The 21,661-nt window shown below is 52.0% G+C and overlaps 1 protein-coding gene across 3 annotated transcripts in view; it reads right to left on the bottom strand.

Moving 5' to 3' along the window:
* Igsf9b (immunoglobulin superfamily member 9B) overlaps nt 1-19,356 on the bottom strand; it is a 45,510-nt gene extending 26,154 nt beyond the window's left edge. For all 3 annotated transcript variants that reach the window (XM_038323768.1, XM_038323769.1, XM_038323770.1), the window contains exons 1-6: nt 19,293-19,356; nt 9,180-9,377; nt 6,776-6,922; nt 1,659-1,810; nt 1,231-1,348; nt 22-163 (exon numbers count right to left, since the gene is read on the bottom strand). In XM_038323768.1, coding sequence (XP_038179696.1) covers nt 22-163; nt 1,231-1,348; nt 1,659-1,810; nt 6,776-6,922; nt 9,180-9,377; nt 19,293-19,356 — 821 coding nt within the window. The remainder of the gene's footprint in view (nt 1-21; nt 164-1,230; nt 1,349-1,658; nt 1,811-6,775; nt 6,923-9,179; nt 9,378-19,292) is intronic.
* Nucleotides 19,357-21,661: the final 2,305 nt, after the last annotated feature.

Here is a 21,661-nt window from a genome sequence, read left to right as displayed (position 1 = left end):
GTGGAGCAGGGTACTACTCACTTCTGGAAGTAGACATTCTCATCCTGCCAGTACCAGGTGTAGGTGAGGTTGCCAGGATATGCCTCTGCCCTGCAGGTAAGCAGAGCATCCTGGGAGATGTTGACGGTGATGTTCTCAGGAGGGGAAACAATGAAGGGTGGCCCTGGGGAGAACAGGGAATAAACATCACCTCTCCTGATTGGGAAGGCTACCATGCCAGGCCTCCCAGGAAGCTCCGGGATGCTCAAGATGGGGTGTTCTGGTAGCAGAGCCCAGGCAGTCATGATGGAGATGCTTCCAGCTGCTGTGCCGCTCAGGCACCCTTCAGTACCACATCTGCAATGGCCCCATGGTTTTCAGACCAGCCCATTATAACCTCCATGCACCTTTCCTGCCCAACTCTTTCCGACAGAGCTCAAGTCAGAAAGCACAAGGCTCGCTCTTGTCTCTGAAGTAGCAGAACCTTGTACTGTTCTCCAGTTGGAGGTTCCGGCCACTGAGGCGAGGACTCTGGGGAGCAAAGAAGCAAAATCCAGCAAGCCTTGGGACTAGTAAGGCAGACCTCAGCAGACCTAGCTTTTGACCCTCTCTTGGGATGTAGGCTGCTTCCTACCATCTGCCTCAGGTCCTGCTCAGTCCTCAGAAGCCAAAGGAGAGAATGTCATCACAGTTGCCCTGCCAACTAGACACAACTACCCTTACCTGCCACTGTCACTCCAGCACACCGAGACCCCTACCTGACACCTTTCCCACCCTGGCAATGAATGCTCAGGCCCCTTCAGGGCGCTCAGGGGCCAGACAGTCAGGGCCACCTCTCACAACTGAATACAGAACCCAGCTTTACCCAAAGTCCCTGATGTTGCTTAAATGTCAGATACTTGGATTATTGTCCTGTCTTTACATACTGATGCTGTCTCTGATGGATAGATGACCCTGAGGCGGAGGGGTCTCCTCCCTGGGAGGAAGGTGGAAACATGGCAGGAATGTGCTCTCAACAGAAAATCAGAAACGGCTCAACACGGTCCCTGTCTCCCTGCCGCACCATTTCCCAACTGACCAGGGTGGGAATCAGGGTAAGTAATACATGTGAGACAGATCCCATCCACCCAACTCCGCTAGCACCCCCAGCTGGGCAGACTGGGCCCTGAGAAAATGTTCTCCACAGTTCAGCAGGCCTGGAAGGCTCCTACAGAGATCCAGCAATAAAGAGCCTGAGACAATCTCCCCTACCTTGAACAAGCAGATGAGTTGTGTGCACAGCCTCACCCTGGATGCTGTATGCTCGGCAGGTATAGGCGCCTCTGTCTTCCCGACTGACCGATGTCACTGTCAGGCTGCCGTCACTCACCTGGGGGCACAGAACTCAACATCAACCTGTGGGCCTCACGGGCTTGTCTCTTAAGCGAAGAGATGAGCACTGACAAGTTGGGAACGGCCAGAGGGACTCATTTACAGGGGAAAGGAGGACAAGGGTCTCCCTGTTCACCTCCCTACAAAAGGTAGCAGAAGGCTTGCAGTCAAGTCAGGGCACTAGGTTGCCTGCCTCCACCCTGGGCCTGTACACACAGCAGCAGTGGCCAGCTGCCTTAGATGGGAGACAGGCAAGGAGAGAGGATGAGGAAGAGTGGTTGTGGTACCCAGGTGAGAGCGGCACTCACCTGGTACTTTCCACTAGCACCGAGGAGGGTCCCTTCCTTGAGCCAGGTGACAATGGGCTTAGGGTTCCCAAAAGCAGTGCAAGTCATGGTAATACTTCCACCTTCCTTGGCCTCAATGTACTGGGGGGGTGTTTCTGTAAAGGTGGGGGGGGCTGCAAAGAACACCAGGAAAGTGAGAGACGGACTCCATCCACCTGTGCAGAACTCTGCAGTATTGCAAGGACAAAGGAACAAAGACAAAGCGCAGAAACTTCTACCCGAGGAACTATATCACGGGTGGAAGGCGGCTAGGACCTGCAGATTATGTGAGGTTATCCTCCCCCGTGCTCTCAAAGTATGATTAACTCTCCACTCTGTTTGGATTATCGGCTTTTAAGAGACTCATCACCCTTTGTCTGAGCTGCTTGCAGAGACAATCTGGTCAACTTTGACCTACTCTCGGTCTGGCTCTCTCCAAATTCTACACTCAGCTGGCTGAACTTAGTGACTGCCCAGAAGAGCATTTACAGACATGTATGGTTGGGAGGCCGCTGTGCTCAGGGCTAGAAACACGACACACAAGACTGAAGACTCTCCCACCTCCCTTCAGGATTAGCACGCTGCACGGGATCTCCCACTCCCTGTATCCCAGTTCCACTAAGCCCATTCACTTGCAGGAGATTTCTTGACTCAGTCCCACCAAGGCCTACTACAGCTCCCAGGCTAAGGATGCTCAGTCTTGCTTATACCTCGTTCCACAGAGGGAAAATCCCCCACCTGCCTGCCTCCTCCTCCTGGACTCCTGTGGATAAAGGTGAGCAGTGAATTCCCACAGGCTACTACCTTCTTAATTCTCCCCTGATTACACGAGGTTATCCTCTTCCATGCACTGAAGGTATGATTAACACTCCATCCTGTTTGGATAATCGGCTTTTAAGAAACTCAGCATCCTTTGCCTGAGCTGCTCGCAGAGACAATCTGGTCAACTCGGACCTCTCGAACTACTGGTTCCATGTTCTCCCCCAAATGGCTCTTCTGAATACTAGCACCAAATGCAACAATACTAGGATAGGCCATCCTGGGTTCCTCTCAGGATCCAAGTTCAAGGCCCTATGATCTCAGGCAGGTTCCTCGGACTATCTGGGCTTTCTCTAACTCTTCTCCCCTCTAGAATTGATGCAGGTGATAAAAAAAAAAAAAAAGAAAGAAAAGGTTTATAAAAGATTTTGTGTAAAATGTGGACAAATGCTTACAGAAAACTCTGATTGCGCTGCCATCACCACTGCCATTATCACCCCTGGGAATTTTAGACTGCAGAAGGAAGAGCTTCAGAAAGGCTCCTTCCCCTCCACAGCCATGCTCTAAGAGTCAGTCAGAGAGTGCTGGCATTGGGTCCTGCCTGCACCAGCAGCATCTCCCGGACACGTTCTCCTGCTGACTCTAGCAGCCCTGGCTTTCTGGGTCTCCTCTGCAGCAAGAACTTCCAAACTCAAGACCATCCATTTGCAGAGCTCTCGCGTGACCTGGAACCCTATATCCAGATCCCATTCCGTGGATTCATGTGAGCGGGTGCCTCTTCCTAGTGCCACTGAATACTCAAATTTCCTGTCTCTCCTGGATGTGGAGTACTCCACCAACCAAAATGCAAGTACATACATCCTCTTGGGAGTAAGACCAAGCAGGGCCACCTTGGCCTCACATCTCCAACACCTATAGCTGGGTGGGTACAAAGGACATTTGGAACTACACAGTGAATTGGGAAGTACATTTCATCACATAAAACCCAGACCCTCAAGAAATGCGGGGCTCAGCCATGTGTAGAAAGATACTAGCAGCGATGGTGACCAGCCTTCCCAAGCCCCGTAAAGGTTCCAGGACTCCAGCCTCCAGGCCCTGCGAATGTGCACGCATTCTAGAGCCTGCATTCACCCACCCTGCCTCCAGAATTCAGTTAACTCAACCACAGCCTCTATTACCTCTGGTGTCAAGCTTAAAAGAAAAGATAATAAATTAAATTATGTCCTGAAGTGACAAATTAATTACTAATTACATAATTACTTTATTATTTAGGTGCTAATCAGGAAAGTACTTTGAACAATTTCAAGTTTTCAGGAAAATAATGGTTTGACTCTCAATTATTTACTGAATTAGGTGTTAGCTTGCCAGCTGCATTTCCAGGCTCGATTCCTCTTGCAAGTGCCCTATAATTAATAGTGCAGGTTGGAAATAAGCTGGCCTCTCCTTCGAGCCATACACCAGCCCTAACGCGAGACTCGGCCTGGGCTTCGGTTGTATTTTACATGTGATAAAGGAATAATTGAGATTGTTTTCACCCAAACCATCTTCAGAGAAAACACAGGAGGCGAATGAAGCAATAACTCATATTTTCGTCCTGGCCTCTCTTGTCTCCAAAGGTACCCCGTCACAAAACGCCTGACACTATCTATACATTCTGCTCTGTATACAACAAAAGGCTGGCCCCGCTTCTTTCTGTCGAGAAAGGAAATATTTACACAGAAAGAAATTTTGGAAGGGAGGAAATGTTGGCCTGGGTGGAAACTCTCTTTCATGTAGGATGCTGGTCTGTTCTGCACCTTTCCGGCCGGCTCCTGGGTGACAGCGAACTGCACCAAAGGCCAGTTCTCAAGCACAGAGCAGGTGGTAGCTTTGCTTCAGGGCTCTGCCCAGCACATGCATGTCCACAGCCTGCCTGTACCCCTTTACTGAGGTGCTCTCCTCCTTTGGGCTCCAAAAGGCCCAAAAGATCCTATAGGAAAGGATCGTTCCAATCTCATTCCCTGCTCTTGTCTAATCTCCTCCCTGCCCAGGTTTCTGGACAGAGGTCATGTCCTCAGAGAGGTTCTTCCTCCTTTGTACTCCCGAAAGCACAAGGCAATCATTTCTTTTTTGGGGGGGGGGGGGTTGTTTTTTTCGAGACAGGGTTTCCCTGTAGTTTCTAGAGTCTGTCCTGGAACTAGCTCTTGTAGACCAGGCTGGCCTTGAACTCAGAGATTCGCCTGTCTCTGCCTCCCGAGTGCTGGGATTAAAGGCGTGCGCCACCACCGCCCGGCAAGGCAATCATTTCTTGACATGACTGGAAGTCTTAACCACCAGGATTGGGTCATGTCCCCTGCTTGACTCCTAGAGCCCGCCATAGCAAAGACACTGGGAACTGTGTCTTGAATGGATAATTTTTTGGTAGATTCACAAGGACTTTTAAAGGACCAAAGTCCTCAGTGCTTTGTTGCCAGCTATCCCTGCCACCCATGCTTTGATCTGCTTGCCCTTCCCCCACTGTCTAAAACGTGGCTTCTGTCTTGCTCATAACTGTCCTCAGGTAATTAGCGTTCATGACACAATCTCACACAGCAGTCCACTGAACCCTGCAACATCCTGCAAACAGACTCTGGGGAAACTGAAACTAAGAGAGGTGACAACTGGTCCCAGTGACTTAATATGCCATGGGTTCAAGACAAGACATAAGCCGCATCTTTGGCAGGTCTTGGTCCACATCTATTCCACTCTGAGACATTAGCAATGCCTGAGTAATCAACTCATGCAAACGAAGACAATATCCAATAGAACATAAGTTCCCAACAACTCTACCTTCCTGAGCATGAGTCTTGACTACATAGCTGGTGTCTGGGTTCCCAGAATAGATACTACCAATCAGGATGATGTGAGAGCTAGGCCACACCTCAAGGTGGTTTCAGGCAATAGGAAAAGGAACAGGGAAAAAAAAAGAAAAAAATGATGATGAAGATGGTGCAGGGCTTCCTGACTCGGTGCTCGGTCATGAAAGCCTTGAGCGGCAGATCTCCCTTCTGAGTTATGATCTGCTTGGGTTCCTGGTGAGAGGAGAGTGCTCTGGGAGTGCTCTGGGTATACCACAACTGACTCCATTGACCACGTGAACGCTGACTGTTGCTGTAGCAAATCTATACAAGGTTTAAAAATCTGCCTTCAACAGCAGGAACGAACAACACCTAGTGACGGCCCTGCCTCTGACCTTGGGTCACCAACTTTGAAATGCCCTGCATGATAGTCCAGCACGCTTGTTAAAATTGTCTCTTCTGGGGCTGAGAACATAACTCTGGCAAAGAATATTCCTGGCCTGCACAAGGCCCTGGCTTTGATTTCCAACACTGGGAAAAAAATATTTATCTCTTAGAAAAAACTAAAATACTCTGTTCTCTGCAGATTCTGGACAGGTTCCCAATCCCGGGGAAGAGTACAAGCCTCACCCAACCCCACCAGAAAGGGGATACAGAACCATTCTTCAAGGCAGAACGGTCTCCAGAGAAATTTCTAATTTAAGAGCATCCATTCTGAGGGCCACAGCATCGATAATCCCAGATTTATCTCAGATATGGCACATCTCAGCATGTCTGCCATGAAAACCTCATCCTCTGTAGAGACCTTAACACTCAGCCCCGCAGACCATCGCCACTGTGGACCCAGGACACCCCAGCCTGGACCAACCCTGGAGCTCGGCAAGCTCACCCAGGCCTCCTTGCCCCAGTCAGGCACTTGAAAAGCGTCTGTGCACTGCACAATCCATTTAACATGAGCTATAAATAACTGACAGGCATTAAAAACAGTTCTTCCCGGGATTCTCACATTTTATTAGCTGGTAAACCCTGTTCGAGCAGGAAATGGGTCTGGGTTTATTCAACGTTATTTACCCATCACCTGATGCAAGGCAAGGAACATAATAGACCCTTGATACTTAGTACCCAAATAAATGCACTTAGCAAGGACTAAGTGAGCAACCTGGAAAGAGCCACGCTGAGACTCAGGGAACCCACCTGAGAAAAGGCATTCCCTGGGCTATCAAAGTCATCCGCGGCCGAGAAATGACACCAACGCTGATGGATTCAAACCCCACGGTGCCCAGAAGCAGAGTCAAGCCTTCCTAGGAGGAACTCTGATGTCACCCTGCACATACGGTACCTGCTGCTTCCAGGCATGCTACTGACCCATGAATTCCAGGAACATATATGAGGTGTGTAAAGAAGACATGAACCAAGATCTTATGGGGTCAGGGCTTATTAGGGCTCCTCTTAGTAGAGGCATTTCCTCCAGAGTGGGCCCCAGAGGCCATCTTCCTTGGCCAGTCGCAAGAAATAGATACGCACCATTAATGGTGAGGTGGACCCAGCTGCCGTTGTGGAATGTGTCATACTGCTGGTCCAGCATGAGGACTTTGCATTCGTACCAGCCCTGGTCCTCCGAGCGCACCTGCTCCAGCCGCAGCGATGCTTTGTCGTGAAGACTGGCCCGGCCTGGGGGGGACATAGTGAAGAAAGCCTAGTGAGCCAGGAGGCTGAGCCATCAGCTCTCCCACTCCCCCCACAAAAGGCAAAGGGACCTTCATAACCCTCAGACCACTTGCCATGGCAGTGTTCCAAAATGGCAGTCGGCAGCCACCATAGACAACAGGAGACGAAAGCAAAGGCAAACTGCCCTGACTGTGAGCCACTGTCCCTCCCCCAATGACCCTGTATCAGCCTACAAAGGCAGCTTGCTGGATGTGGCACTGACCACAGTCTCTGCTCCTTAAAATGTATCCATTCTTTTGGAGACCTGAGACAAAAGAAAGGCTTGATGGATGCAGAGATGAGAAGAGAAAGACACAGAAAACAAGGAAAGACTGGGATAGCCCAGCAGGACCCACAATATCTTTGTCCCAGCTAGGTACTCGGGACTTATCTGACCCAGCTTCCTTCTGTCTGGCTTCCCTCAAGAGACAGAAGGGAGGCAGACCAGGGCCAGATGTTCGGGTCCCTGCCACTCCTGCTACGAGTACCAAGATGATATATGCCCCCCCCCCCAGACTAGCCTAGAAGGGGCAGGCAAAGCAAGGGTTGACAGTTCTCCCTTAGTCACCTCTGTGACAATAGGGCATAGCAGAGTCCCTACCCAAACTGCAGTGGACAAAGAAACCCAGGGGCCCCTCTTACCCCACCTTTCACTCCAACCCACATTCATCTAAACCAAAATCACTGCTTCCTCTGCTTGCCTCTCTGCCTCAGAGTCAAACCTTCCTTGCAGGATCTCTGATGCCATTCTGCCTAAAAAGACTATCAAAGTTAACCCTGGTCAGAAGGAGGGTGGGGGACATAGTCTCAGAAGAAAGCCAGACAGCAAAGGGCCTGGCATGGTGATACAGGCCTGTATTCCTGCTTAAGAGGCTAAAGCAGGAGGATTGTGAGCTAGAAGCCGGTATGGGCAACTTAGTGAGACCCTGACTCACAGAGACTCGGGCAGAGTTCAAAGGTACCATGCTTGCATGGAAAGTGCAGGGCTTTGAGTTTTATTGCCAGCAGCAAAGGAAGACATGAAGGGAGGGAAGGTGGGAGGGAGGAAAATAGGGAGGAAGGAAAGGAGGGGAGAAGGAGGGACAGAGGGAGGAAGAGAAGGAGGGAAGGAGGGAGGGAGGGAGGGAGGGAGGGAGGGAGGGAGGGAGGGAGGGAAGGAGGAAGAGAGGGAGAGAGGGAAAAAAGGAGGGAGAGGGAAAAAAGGAGGGAGAGAGGAAGGGAGGAAAGAAAGGAGGGGAGAAAGTGGGAGGGAGGGAAGGAGAGCAGAAGGTGAGAAGGAGGGAGAGAGAATAAAAGAGGGAGGAAGGGGAGGGGAAGAGGTGAGAGGAAGGGAGGAAGGGAGAGAGGAAAGAAGGGAGGGAAGGAGGCGAGGAGGGAGGAAGAGAGAGAGAGAGAGAAAAGGAGACAGGCAGGGAGGGGATGAGGGAAAGGAAAAGAACTGATGCATTTTCAGAGAATGCATTCAGACCTCAGAAGCCACAGGAAAGAGAAAGGCAAAGGCAGGGTCCTGCCTGCCTCCTCGCTTCCTTCAGTTCCAGCACACATTCACACTCACAGACACACATGCACACACCCTGCCTGCGCCCTCTTCCCTGGTAGGCTGGCGGGCGTGAGTCACAGGGAGACCACGCTGGCAGAATAATTACAGAGTGGCATACAAATGGGGCCAAGGAACGGGAGGGGGTAGTGGCAGAGGAAGTGAGATCGGGTGTCTGCCAGGGCCACAGACAGCAAACAGTGGAGATGCCTACCAAGCTCGGTATAGGACACCCAACTTCAGAGCCAGGACAATGGAGGCATACAGACAGCCAATCCTGCAGCCTTGCACCATACCTGGGGAGGGGTGGAGCTGTCTGACTCCCTTCTTCCCCCTACTTCTTGCTTCCTCCCAGGGGGTCCTTTTTCCTAACTTGCCCTGCACTCTTGGCCTCACATCCCCGGGCTGAACAGACATGTTTCATGTCTGCCTCAACTACCACTTCCTCTCCCACTTATGATGAAAACCCACCAGAGGACAGAGAGAGAAGGCTAAGGGCAAAGACCATGAGAACAGAGATAATAGGACCAGTCAAGAAAAAGACCAGAGGTGACAGGGATAAAAATGAGGAGTACCTGGGACTTTGTGGATACCACTGAGTCCTTAAAGGAAAGATGCAACACAGCCAAAACCCACAGGGTGATGGAGAGAGAGGGGGGACGGCCCTCATCACTCACACCTTACCTGCATACTCAGGGTCCACGTGTGGGGGATAGTAGCCAAACTTGATGAAGATAGGGATGGGGACCCCAAACTTGAACCACTCTACAACGTAGGGCGGGGGCTGTCCCGTCACTGGATGGATTACGTCGCATCTCAGGACAACACCCTCACCGGCTCGAGCAGTCACAAACTCGGGTTCCTCTCGCAGGCCGTGGGCACCTAACAAGGACAGCCAAGGTGATACATGAAGAATTGGCCAAAAAGAGATCCTGCTCCCACAATTTATGCTGCTGATATCCAACCCTCCCTCCCAACTCCTGGATCTGCCTCTTCCCTCCCCAAGGATCCCTAATGTACCCTGGACACCCACCTCTTATGCATATCTCCCTCTGCCCTGAGGACAGTCAAACTTTTCCTGTATATCTTTGGAAGAGGAGAAGAAAGGAGGGGGCATCCCAATGTCTCCAGTCTTGCAAGCAGAACTTCCCATCCCAGACCCAAAAAAGCAGCCGTCATAATCATGCCTGGCCTGCCTTCCTCTGGTATCCCCTGCCCTTCGAAGAAGCATTGGGAGCTATAGACACAGGGGACAAAGGGCTTTCAGCCCTGGGAGCCCTGCCCGGCTGTAGTACTTAGGAACATTTCGGCATTCTTTCTGAAGCAAGGCGCTTCCCGCTGGAGCCTGGTGGGCGAAGGCAGAGCCCGCCTCCTATTCTGCCCCACCCCCAGCTCAGCCTGGTGCTACCGCACTAAACAAGAGGGCTCCATACAGGAGCGGGGAATCCCTAACAAGCTAAGGAGGCTGCTTGGCAACACCAGAGGGAAAGCCCCACGGACCTGAACAGCCTCCCCAGCCCCTCCTCCAACCCACTGCGCCAGCCTTGCTGCAGAAGGGAGCAGGAGGCACTGCAGCCCTCCGATTTCCAGGTCTTGAATCTATTAGACTCTCGCAAGAGCCCCAGACATCAGCACTAAGGGAGAAATATGGAGGTAACAAAGGAGGGGCCCTGGAGCAATCCCCTACATTTCACGGGGGACATCAAAGTCAGGGAGCTAGAGAAGGCACACCCACATGAGGAAGGGGTAAGGGACAGAAGAGGGCAAGAGAGGCCTCAACCCTATCCAAATTTCAAGCTTGGGGCGGGGAGGTGGGGGTCAGAAAAGAGGCTAACTCTGGGGACATTGTCCGCACATCAGAGCAAACGAAACCTAAAGTCCACCTCCAGCCAAACACACTTCTCAGACCAGGAAGAGGGGGAGAAGGAGATGACAAGGTCACCTTGACCATTTCTTCCAACGAGGACAGCCTCACCCCTGCCTCTCTCCAGCTGCCCTCAACTCCCAAGCTAAGGACACACTTTCCCTGTATTACCCTTTAAGCCCAGCTCTCCAGGGCAGTACCAAGGACAGCAGCCACCAACAGGAGGCTTCCAACCAGATGCCCAGATGCCTGTGGAGCCCTCTCACCCAAAGATGCCTGCTGGAGAGCAAGACTGTCTGACCCCCTCTGCTCTTTCTGCACCCCTGACCCGTAAGCTCATGCCTGTCTTTCCTTCACAGCTGTGTGTCCAGTTGTGCGTGTGTGTTTTCCGATCACTGTCTAGCTCTGTGTCTTCTGTACCAACTTCTCTCCTTTCTCTAGGTCTTGCTTTTCTCTTTCTGACTCCTCTGCGTATCTGCCTTTGTCTCTTTTTGGCATCCGTGCCTATGTGTGTTTGTGTGTTGTGTATCAGTGTCTGACTGTCTGTCTCTCTTTTTTGCTCCTTCCTCATGTCTCTGTCAATGCCTTCATGTCTCTTTCTTTCTTACTCTATGTGGGTATTCTCTCTCTCTCTCTCTCTCTCTCTCTCTCTCTCTCTCTCTCTCTCTCTCTCTCTCTCTCTCTCTCTCTCTCTGTGTGTGTGTGTGTGTGTGTGTGTGTGCCCTGTGAATTTCTGCTATATTTATGACAGAAAGGGTTTTGCCTGCTTTTCAGAAATATGGAGCTTTCTATGTGCATGTGTGCTTCTTGTCTGTGCCTCTCCAAGGAGTCAGTGTGTGTCGCCTGTGTCTCCCTCTCCCCCCTCTTCCTCCCTCTTCTCTGCAACTTGCGGAAGGAGGAGGCAGAGAGGGAGACAAGCCCTTCCAGAAGCCTATTGGCTCCCGGTGACATCACTGTTTTCTAGAGAAAGAGCTAAGATCACTGAGTATTTTTGGAGCAAAGCAGAGTACTGCTCTCACCTGCCAGAGGCCCAGGCAGGTTTCCCAGCCTCCCCTCCTCCAATCTGGCTGCAGGCTGTTGGTAGCCCAGGCCCTCCAGAAAAGGAGAGGGCCCAGCTGCAGGGAGTGCCTCCCTGTATCCCCCCCACATCCCATAGGATACCTGGGCAAAAAAAAAAAAAAAGCCCTACTGAATCCAGGCATACAAAGACCAGCACTAGACCAAGGGGAATGGATGGCCAGCAGGATGAGCCAGAATGGGGGGAGGGGTGCTCATGCACATACATGTGTGCGCACACATGCAAAAACTACCTGCAGCACTGTAAGGAGATTAGGAGAGACACTACAGGAGCCTGAGAAAAGGGAAGGAACTTTTCCCAGGTCCAGGTTACCAGGCGAAGTGACCCACTACAGGTAGCTCATTTGCCCTAAAAGTCTAGGCAGAAAAATGAGAGCTGGGGAAGACAATGAAGTTCTGGGAGTCAACTCCTGCTCTGGACAACAGACTGCCAAGTCCAGGGCTCTGGAAAGCAATGCCCAGAGGTAGGTCAACTTTGGCAAGGGTCCCCAGAGTTCCAGCTGCTCATTTGCACCCAGGCGCTGCCTGGTTCTCACCGCATCTCAATAAGACAGCTCCTTTGCACCTTCTTTCCAGCCCTGGAAGGGAGGCTGCAGGCTCACACTCCTGACTTCAGCCAGGCCCCTGGGATGGGCCTCAAGCCCCAAGCATGAAGCCTGCCCCAAGGTAGCACAGGGCAGGCACTCTCCAGCCAGCATCTCTCCTCCAGAGCATCCCAAGCACAGACAAGTGACTGCAAACTGGATGCATCTCCGAGATGACACACAAGACAAAATGAGACAAATGTCTCCACAAGGAAGGCGAGGGGAAAGCCATGGTTCAGCCTCCACACTCAGCCCAAGCTCTCCTGGGTTTCTGGATCTCAAAATAGTCATCTTCTTTCTCTTCCTACGCGTGCGCGCGCGCGCACACACACACACACACACACACACACACGCACGCACACACGCACACACACATACTTGGTGTGTTCCCTCACTCTATCACCCACAGATACCTCTCTCTAGGCCTGATTTTCTCTGAGCCAAAATATGTCTAATAAACATTTCTCCAAAAAAGCTCAGTGAGGAAAAAAAAAAAACAGAAAAAAGTCAACAGCCTGGCATACAGTGGAAAGTGGGCCTTTAAAGAGGAGAAATTGAGAACTCAAACACAGGGGCAAGCAAACCCTAGGCCAGGAGTGAAAAAGACTCAGGGCATGAAATTAGTGGGGGTGGGGGCACAAATGTATCTCCTGCAAGCTGAGCACATGCCCAGCCCAACTCGGGAGACACTCAGGTCAGTTACCATAACAAAGAGACACTGAAAACCGAAGGACCCTAGAGCTAAGAGGCAAAGCAATGCCTACAGAAGGCAGACATCTTGGTCCCCAGTAGGGCCACAGGGAACAGCTGAAAGGCAGGGGAAGGAGGAAGGGGGAGGTCAAGAGAGATGCTTAGGAATTGTGATCACAGATCCCTCACTTAGAGTGACTTTGGTGAGCAGGATAAGAAAGCTAGGAGATACCCTTGACCCTACACAGCAGTTTTCAAGAGGGCAGAATATGGTTTTACATGACTAGTAAATCCAAATCCTGAGTGTCTGCCCAGCCTACTTTAAGACTGTGCCATCCTGGTGGGAGAGAGAAAGCAAGAGGGCAGGTGGATGGAGTGAGCCCCCACAGGTTGGCTGACCTTTGGGAAGCCCATAAGATACAAATCTCCCATTCTCTGGGCCAGGTGGTACCCAGTGGGTAGTTGAGTCCAGAGCTGCCAGCAGACACCCAGTGTGCACAGAACCACAAGGCATCCAAGGCTTGGCACAGTCCCATATCCAACAGTCTCAAGCTGGAGCCAGGAAAGGGGTGGGGAGGAAGGGTCCTGGGGATGGAAAGCCACTTTTAAGTATCCAGAGAAGAGGCAAGAAGCAGTTACAACCCTTGGCTGCAGCTGGGAGGCAAATAGAACACCCTACCCAGCTCCAGCACATATGGGGTCTGTACCAGGAGTGTGATGCTATATGCCTGTAGTGTGGCTCCTAACACAGTGCTGCTCTCCCAGTCTCACAAATGGGTACAATATGTGGCTCCCTCAAAGTTACCTAGGTAACAAATGGTGGGTCAGGATTCCTTCCAGAACCCAGGAGACCAAGGTCTCTCCCCTGTGCCCCTTTTCTTTCCCTACACAGAGACAGAGTTTCCACCTACATTCTGCATAAGTTCTGAGAATCCAAACCCTCCATTCAAGACCACAGAAGACTGACATGACAGGCTTCCCCCCAAAAGCAGGTGGATCCAATGGAGCATCACTGGCTGACTCTGGTGATGGCAACTCTGCCTGGTCCTAGAAGCCCTACTGGGTCTGATAACGCCTAAGAGGAGGGAGGACGCTGGCTGAAAACCAGCCTCCATGGCTCCTTGTTGCAGCCTCCTCTTCCTCCTCCTCTGGGCACCAGACTCTCAAACCACAGGCCTGTTGTCTAATAATACCAGCGACAGCCACCGCCACCTCCATCTGCCAGCCTAAAAATAATCCCTGCTGAGTCCAAAAAAGACACAGTCCCCAATAGTCCCCCAATCCCTCCTCCTCGATGGGCCAGGAGGCTCCAGGAGATTCCAGGAAGCCTGCAGATTTGGGCTCTCACCACGTGGGAGACACATACCCAGAGGGGGGCCTGAGGACAGCGGAAAGTTGGCTCCTGTCACCCAATACCTGGTAAGGAGTAGACAGAGAGCCTGGCCTGGAGAGGAGAACAGCACACAGGACATGAGGGGGTGGGTGGGAGGCCATCAACGGCACCTGTCCTCTTTCTGCCTAGAAAGGACCCTCACATGCTAGAGAAGGTCTACCTTGTGTGACTCCCATCGGTATCCTCAGAGCCTTCCTATACCCCTCTCCCAGGAGGCCAAGGGATAGTGGGCCAACCAGGTAAGCCATAACTTTAGGGACAGCAAGGTACTAGGTGGACTGGGACTCCACCCTCTAACCCTTCTGCCTGGACTGCCCCCACCCACCCCCAGCCACTCTGAGTTGGCAATGCTATTAACGACCTTAATTTGCTGGGCTAGATTATATTTCCAAGAGCCCTTTCCCCAGGAGCCACAGGCAGGAAGGAAGTCTGTAATTCAATCTCAGTTCAGAGCTCCTCAGCAGAAAAGCAAAGCCACACCCCCTATACCCACAACCCGAGCCCTACCACCTGGTTGGAAGCATGTCCTCACACAGCCTGTGTACCCCACAGGGCAATCTGGGATGCACACAGCCAGGGTAGCCAGTGAAGGCACCACAGGCCGGGCAGGCACAGGAACAGGAGAGATTACTCCTGGTCAAGCAACCTTGCTCCTAACTAGGGTGAGAACAACGAGTCGCTAGTACAATCTGCGCCCATGTCCAAGTTTTATGCCACAGCCCCAAATCTATGGTCTCACTTGACAAGGAAAAAGACAAAGGGAAAAAGACAAGGACAAGAAGGCCAGTTATCAGTCCCCTCTTTGTCGGAAGTTCAGGCAGGTAGGCCTCTGCCATGGCCCTGACCCCCACAGAACCTACAAAATCCTCCCAGAGGCCCCATCTCTACCTACCACTCTCCTGCTTACTCATGCAAGAGCGAACAGGAAAGCAGGAAGATTTCTAAGAAAAAATAGGTCAGCTGCCTCAGGCAGACCAGGCCACACCCATGGGCAGTGCCCCTGGGGCAGAAGCCTGACTGCAAGCTGCTTCTGCAACCACAATCTTCTCCCATCTCCCCAGGCACCCAGAGCTTTGTCTACGCCCGCCTGTGCCAGGCTGGTGGCAACTAATGCCTGTTAGCAAGAGAGGCGGCCAGCCTCCCCATGAGCCAAGTCTCTGCCCAACACTTAGACATTCTCTATTTGACCTCAAGAATTCTTTGCTCCTAGCCTTGGGCTGAAGCCTTCAACTCTAAGAATACCTGGCTTGCCTGGATGCAGGTGCAGAATGATGAGCAGGGAAGCAAGCATTTCACTGAGAAGTCTCCCTGCATCCCATAGTACTCAAAAGAGGGGCTCCCACCTCAAACTTGTCCATAACTGCTCTTCCCAGATGTAATCCATGTATGTGCACACAAACATACGAGTGCTTGTCAGTGCACATATACACATGTCTAACTAGGTGGGAACACCAGCTACAGAGGCATACATGCATACAGGGATACTTATGTGTGTGCATACGTATAAAATATGCACATTCACACATGCATACAGAATACACATAACACATACTGAGGTGCGTATGTCTATGCACACATGCACATGCATAGACACGCGCACGCTCCTAAAAAGAAGTCTAAAGTTCTTACCAACCACAGCTCATTCAGACCCACTCCAAACACAAACTGCTCAACCCATCCCTGGAAGCAGAGGGAAGGGGGACACAACGTGGGGGGGGGGGGCAGCTGAGAAGCCCACAGAAGGGAGCAGCTCTCGTGGAGAAGAGAATCAGTTAAATCTCACCGCTCATAACACCTTCCTAACTGGGCCTTACCTCCCACCCCCACATTTTCAGTGCAAACTGGGGGCTGCAGGGAGACCTAATAAGTACCTGGAAGAACTGAGAGAAAGCCAAAAAAAGAAGCATACTTACTGACGAGCTCTGAGAGCCAGGGCTGCCATGCTGGCAAGAGGGCAGGGAGGAGACCTGGCACTGGAAAGTGCAGGGCACAGCTAAGAAACAAGATCTACCGGCTCTCAGCAGCTCCTACCTAGGCCACCTTTGCTCCTTGAGAAACCAGAATCCAGCTTTCGGTCTTAGAGATACAAACATGAAACCATCTGAACCAGGGACCTGACAGCTCCAGAGACTGGTATATGCCAGGCCATAGACCCACGGCTCCCAGCTGACTCTTTCCAGTGGCCAGCATCATGCCTCCTCCCCCTCCAGCTTCCTCCAGGGGACCTCCTACCAGACACCCCCTCCCCCTGCTGCCTCCATATCAATGTCCTGAGACACTCTCACACCAGGGCTCACTACCCTCTTCCTGAGCCCAGTCCTCAGCTGATCGGCTGGCCAGGGGTTTAGAAACACTCCTTCCCATCTCCATCAATAAAGGGAAGCTGGGTGGGTCAAAGCCAGATAGAGGGTACTGCTCCAACCAGAATCTGAGTCAAACACTCATTTACCTGGGCACCCAGGAGCCAGGGAGTTCACCAACAGACTCTGGCAAACAGGGAGGTAGCACTGGGAATAAGGAACAGACTTCCCTTCCTTATAGGAGGTAGAAAGTCAGTTATACCTAGCTCAGGATTTCCAAAAAGTGTGGAAACTGCCCCAGGTCGAAAGGCAGATGTCTGTATGCAGAGACCATGTTAACAGCCTTCCTCTTTTCTTGACCCTCCTAACCTGAACACCGATCTTGGTTACTTCCAAAATGCCTGACCAGAATCAAAAGGAGGACTCCATGCCCACCTCTGTCCCAGACTTCCAAGTTGACAGTCCTAGCCTGGCAGTTTGATGGACCTGACCCTTTTCACCTAGAGCGGCCCCTGCTTCAGACAGTTCTAGAAGCATCTCACAGTCCCTGGGGTTGGAGGATTTCTCTAGAAGTCACCTCTGCCACTCACAGAACAAACGTTTAACTTCGCTCACTAGCTCTCCAACCCTGGTCTCTCTGGCAAGCAGGTGCCCTTCCCCCTCTGTAGGCTGGGTTCTGCATCCTTCCTGTAGCATCTGGCAGCCAGCAATCCTTCAGCTTTGCAGACCTTGTAAAGGACTTCCAAGCAATTGTACATGCCCCACCCACACTCCACTGGAGGTTCTACCAGACAAGGTCAGCCCACAACATGAGGTCTAGCCTCCTCAAAGGCAGACTTCTGGGTATCCCTAAACACACTCCTAACTCCCAGCTCCCTGAATAACCCAAAAAAGAAAAAAGAAACTGATTAGGAGCCAAGAACCCTACAGATACTGAAATACTAACGATGATGTTTGGTGAGCACATACTTCCCAACATTCAGCCAGCCACTTCCTCACAGTATGGTTCTCACACACCCCAAATCTCTACAAGTCCATACAGCTAACCCATTTTCTATTGAAGTAAGTGACATTTAGAAAAGCTGAGAAATTTGTCCAAGGTCACAGGGTCAGCAAGTGGGCCAGTCAGGCTTTGTATCCTGTCAATTTATCGTTAAACCTTTCTCTGTGACTGCCTTGTGGAGCCATTTTAGATTTAAAAGACCCCAAGACCAATCAGGTCATCCTTGCTCCTAGACAGAAGCAGGGTTCCAGACAGAAGGGATAATAACCTTCAGGTCCAGCAACCTTCAACATTGGAAAGTTCCTCCTTCTGTCTAACCACTCGGTGAATCTCTGCAGTTTCCTTTTTTCTGTGTTTCAGTTTACCATGCCTAGACCCTCACTGAGGTTGGAAGGCTAGTTAAGAGCCTTCCTTCAGTGTCTCTTCGATTCTGATCCTGGCACAGCCTTTTGTGCTTTTAGAGACAGTCCCACAGCAGAGCATACCAAAACCTAGAGGGGAGGAGGAGGAGGTCACTTAAAGACTGCGTGGAAAGGGGGAGGGGAGAGGCACAGCAAGATCCACCCTTTTTCCATAGGCTTCTGAGGTCATCCTGTCTCAGTTTTCCCACCTGGCAAATGGAAAGCTTTATAACCATCCCGACCATCACAATTTTTTGATGGAAAGCCACCCTCTTCTTCATCCTCTCCTCTTCAGAGTCAAGCAGCAGAGGAGACACATTCCAATTCGGAAACTTTCTCAAACCACTCCCCCCCCACACGCCCCTAGGCAAGGTAAAAAAAAAAAAAAAAAAAAAAAAAAAAAAGCCGGCGGAGCCCGCACCTCCAGCAGAGCCCTTCCAAAAGGCTCCCTGGTCTGCAGATCCTCGCCACCCTGCCGGCTACCCTGCCACCTTCCACCCACAGACCGTTCTTCTCCCTCGCCATCTCCTCCCTGCTTTTGCAAACTTGCCCACAGCGGGATCCGTTCGGCGCGCAGAAACCTAGAGCTCAGAGTCCTGGCAGTTGCCAGGCTCGGCTCTGACTTCCATACAAGGGACGAGAGCCGGGTGCCACCCAGAGCTCTGCCATCTCCAAAGGGAAAGCCCTCACGCTCAAGCATGAACCCCGCGCCCTGTCTTATCCCTCGCTTCTTCTTGGGCTCAGACCCGAGAAGGCAGAAAGAAAAATTCCGCTCGACTCTAAGATGCAGTGGAGCAGACCCCTCCCTCGCGGTCCTCGCCCCAGGCCGCTGGGCCTGGCAGCCCGGAGCGTGGCGCGGTGACGGCTCCTCCCCGGGAACTTTTGCCTGGCCGGGGCCCAGGTGCGGCTAGGGTGGGCGCGGGCGGCCGCCAGGGCCAGGAAAAGCAGATGCTGCTCGGAGCCGCTAGGTCAATTCTGCTCGTCACCTGCCAACGGGATCGGAGCTCCGCCACCAAGATAGACGAAAAGGAAAGACGCGGGGCGGAGAACCCGGTCCCTTGGAGGAGGCTGCGGGGAGTCCCAAGCTCTTGGTCGCGCCTCCCAGCAAGGGCTCTTCCATCCAGCGGTGCTGTGCAGGGCTGGGACGCGCGGAATCCTGCCGGAAGATCGGCAAAGTCTCCAGCAGCCAGAGTTAGAGCACCAGGGGTTCCCAAAAGCTCAGGTTCGATGTGCGGCTGTGGACCATCGGGCCCAAGGTGGGCCAAGTACACTTCGAATCCAAGACGTTCGTCTCCTCAACCCATGGGCTTCCGCACCTTCCCGCCGAGTTCCTCCCTCCCGCATCTCCCCAGCCCTCGAGCCAGTGGCCCGAGGTGCGCCTGGACGGAGCCGGAGCCTCGCTCCCAGGGTTCGAGAGACAGATCCCGGAGGGAAGGTCTAAGAAAACCAGAAGGGTTGGAGGAGGGACGCTGCACTTCAACTCACCTTGAGCCGCAAGACCTCGGGTGCTGATCACACTTGCTATCAAAGTGGCCACATACCAAATCATAGTACTACCGCGCGCCAGCCAAGAGCCTCATCCTATCGCAAAGTGCTCCTGCGTCTGCACACTTATCGTGCCCCAGCGCCTGCTTCTCGCACGCCTACGCCCCTTGCCGGTGCTCCTGTAGCCCGGGCGGCCCGCTCTCCATCCCTCCCTGGCTCGGCTCGGCTCGGCGCGCAGCCTCCCGGGCCCCGGCGCAGCGGCACCTGCACTGCCAACGGAGGCAGAGCGCAGCCAGGTCCACGGTGAAGCCTAGCCGGGCTTGGCCTAGTGGACCGCCCTTGCCTCCTGCCTATTGGACATTGCCCACAGATCTAGTAACTGATTGGCTTAACTCTTTGTCCGTCGCTGCGCGAAGGAGGCGAGCCCATTTCAAGGTGCGTTGAAGTGTAGCGAGCAAAGAGCCGCAGAATCATGCGCATTGCCTGGGAAAAAGGCGTTGTAGCGTCTTTGCTCTATTCTGTTCTCAGCTCAGACTGCATGGCAAGTTTCTGATGAAATAAATGGTAGCTTCTCGTACTGGCTAATGGGACCCTAAGAGTCTCAATAACCCTTGACAGGTCCGAGGGGGATGGAGCCCCCGCCCACCTTGAGAATCCAACATCCGGTTTCTATCAAGAAAAAAAAAAAAAAAAAGCAGTTCCCGGGAGGATCAAGCTGATACAGGGATGGGGAAACCCAAGCATCCTGGGGAAACGAGGGAACGTCCTTCGCTGGAGATCGGTTCAAGGGGGTCACGTGATGCCTCCCGACCACCCCCCCACACACACTCCTCTCTCAGAGCACACTATCTCCATTATACGTGATATTAAGTTAGGCTCCATCCAGCCCAAAGGCAGGAGGATGACTAAAATGACCTCTAAAAGTCGCTAAATTTGGAATGAGTCATTGGCTCTGCTATGGAATCGCAGACACCCCTGGAACACAAGTGCTCACGTACTGCCACCCCCACGGCTGGTCATCGTCGCTCATGATTACTAAGTCCCAACTCTGAGCAATTAAACTTTTTCCTCCTCCTTCTAAATAAATGCTGCTTCTCCCGCATGCGAATGCTGCTTCCCCTTCTATCTTACTCAGAGCCCAGCCCCACTTTAGCAGCATAAAGTCAAGGTGGGGTTGGTGAGAGATTAGGGGGGTGGAGTGGAGAACCAAGGCAAAGGGAAAGGTCCTTCTCACTCCTGCAGAAGAGAGATAAGGAAGCTGAAAGAGCTTCCTATATCCCAGGCTCCCTGTTCCAGCATCTCTTCATCTCCTCCCTCAGTACCATAGTATTTATACAAAGAGTAAGTGAGTGTCATGGAGACGGCTCCAATCATCTCACAACCGCTTTCTGATGCTGCGGGGAAGATGTTTATTCTTTCAAGGACTGTAAGCAGAGGGGAGAGCCACAGCTCCCTAGGAGGGGCTGTTGGCCAGGGAAGGAAATGAAGGAGAACTCTCAAAAAGCACAGAGCCCTGCTCTAACGTATGAAGCTCTACACAGAACAACAAATGGACTTGTTGCTGCTGGAAAATCCACCTGTGCACGTGGACTCATGCCTCTCACTTTGGAAGTGATCATGAATGGTGGAAGGCCCGCCCTTTCGGAGAGCTGCACTCTCGTTGATGTCCAGGGATTGAGCAGCTGGGGATACAGAAGCAAGCACACTGATAAACGTTTTTTATCTGAGTATAATCTGGAGAGTTGACCTTCTGAACACCTCTAGCTTGCCCACTCACTCTGTTCATGCAAACACGCTCATGCTGTATCACTGTAAGAATATATTTCCATGGGACTCCACTTTAGGTTCTCTTCCTTGGCCAGGATGCCTTTTCTGGGACTTTGATGAAAGCTGCAAGCTCTAGATCATATTGATGCATTAATTCTCAAGCAACAAGCCACAGAATAACAATTCTACCTCCAACATATACATATACACGTGTACCCATAAACATGTTTGCATGCAATCACAGAAACCCATACATACTTTCTCTGGGTCTGAGATCTCTCATCACTTTCTGAGGTAGATTTGTATAATGGATGATGTGGCTAGGATATGGCTTAATCGTGACCTCGCAAAGGTTCACGTTGGAAACTTGATCCCCCAAGGTTGCAGTACTGAAAGAATGGAACCTTTAAGAGGTAAATCCTAGAGGCTGGAGAGATGGCTCAGCAGTTAAGAACGTGAACTGCTCTTGCAGAGGACTTGAATTTGGTTCCCAACATCCTTACCAGGTGGCTCACCACTACCTGTAACTCCAGCTCCAGAGGATCTAACACCCTTTTGCAGACAGTGCATTCATGTACGCAAACCCACACAGGGGCACACAT

Source organism: Arvicola amphibius, chromosome 3 (assembly GCF_903992535.2).
Source record: "Arvicola amphibius chromosome 3, mArvAmp1.2, whole genome shotgun sequence".
In the NCBI taxonomy this organism is placed as follows: domain Eukaryota; kingdom Metazoa; phylum Chordata; class Mammalia; order Rodentia; family Cricetidae; genus Arvicola; species Arvicola amphibius.
This window is presented reverse-complemented; position numbering and strand designations above follow the sequence as displayed.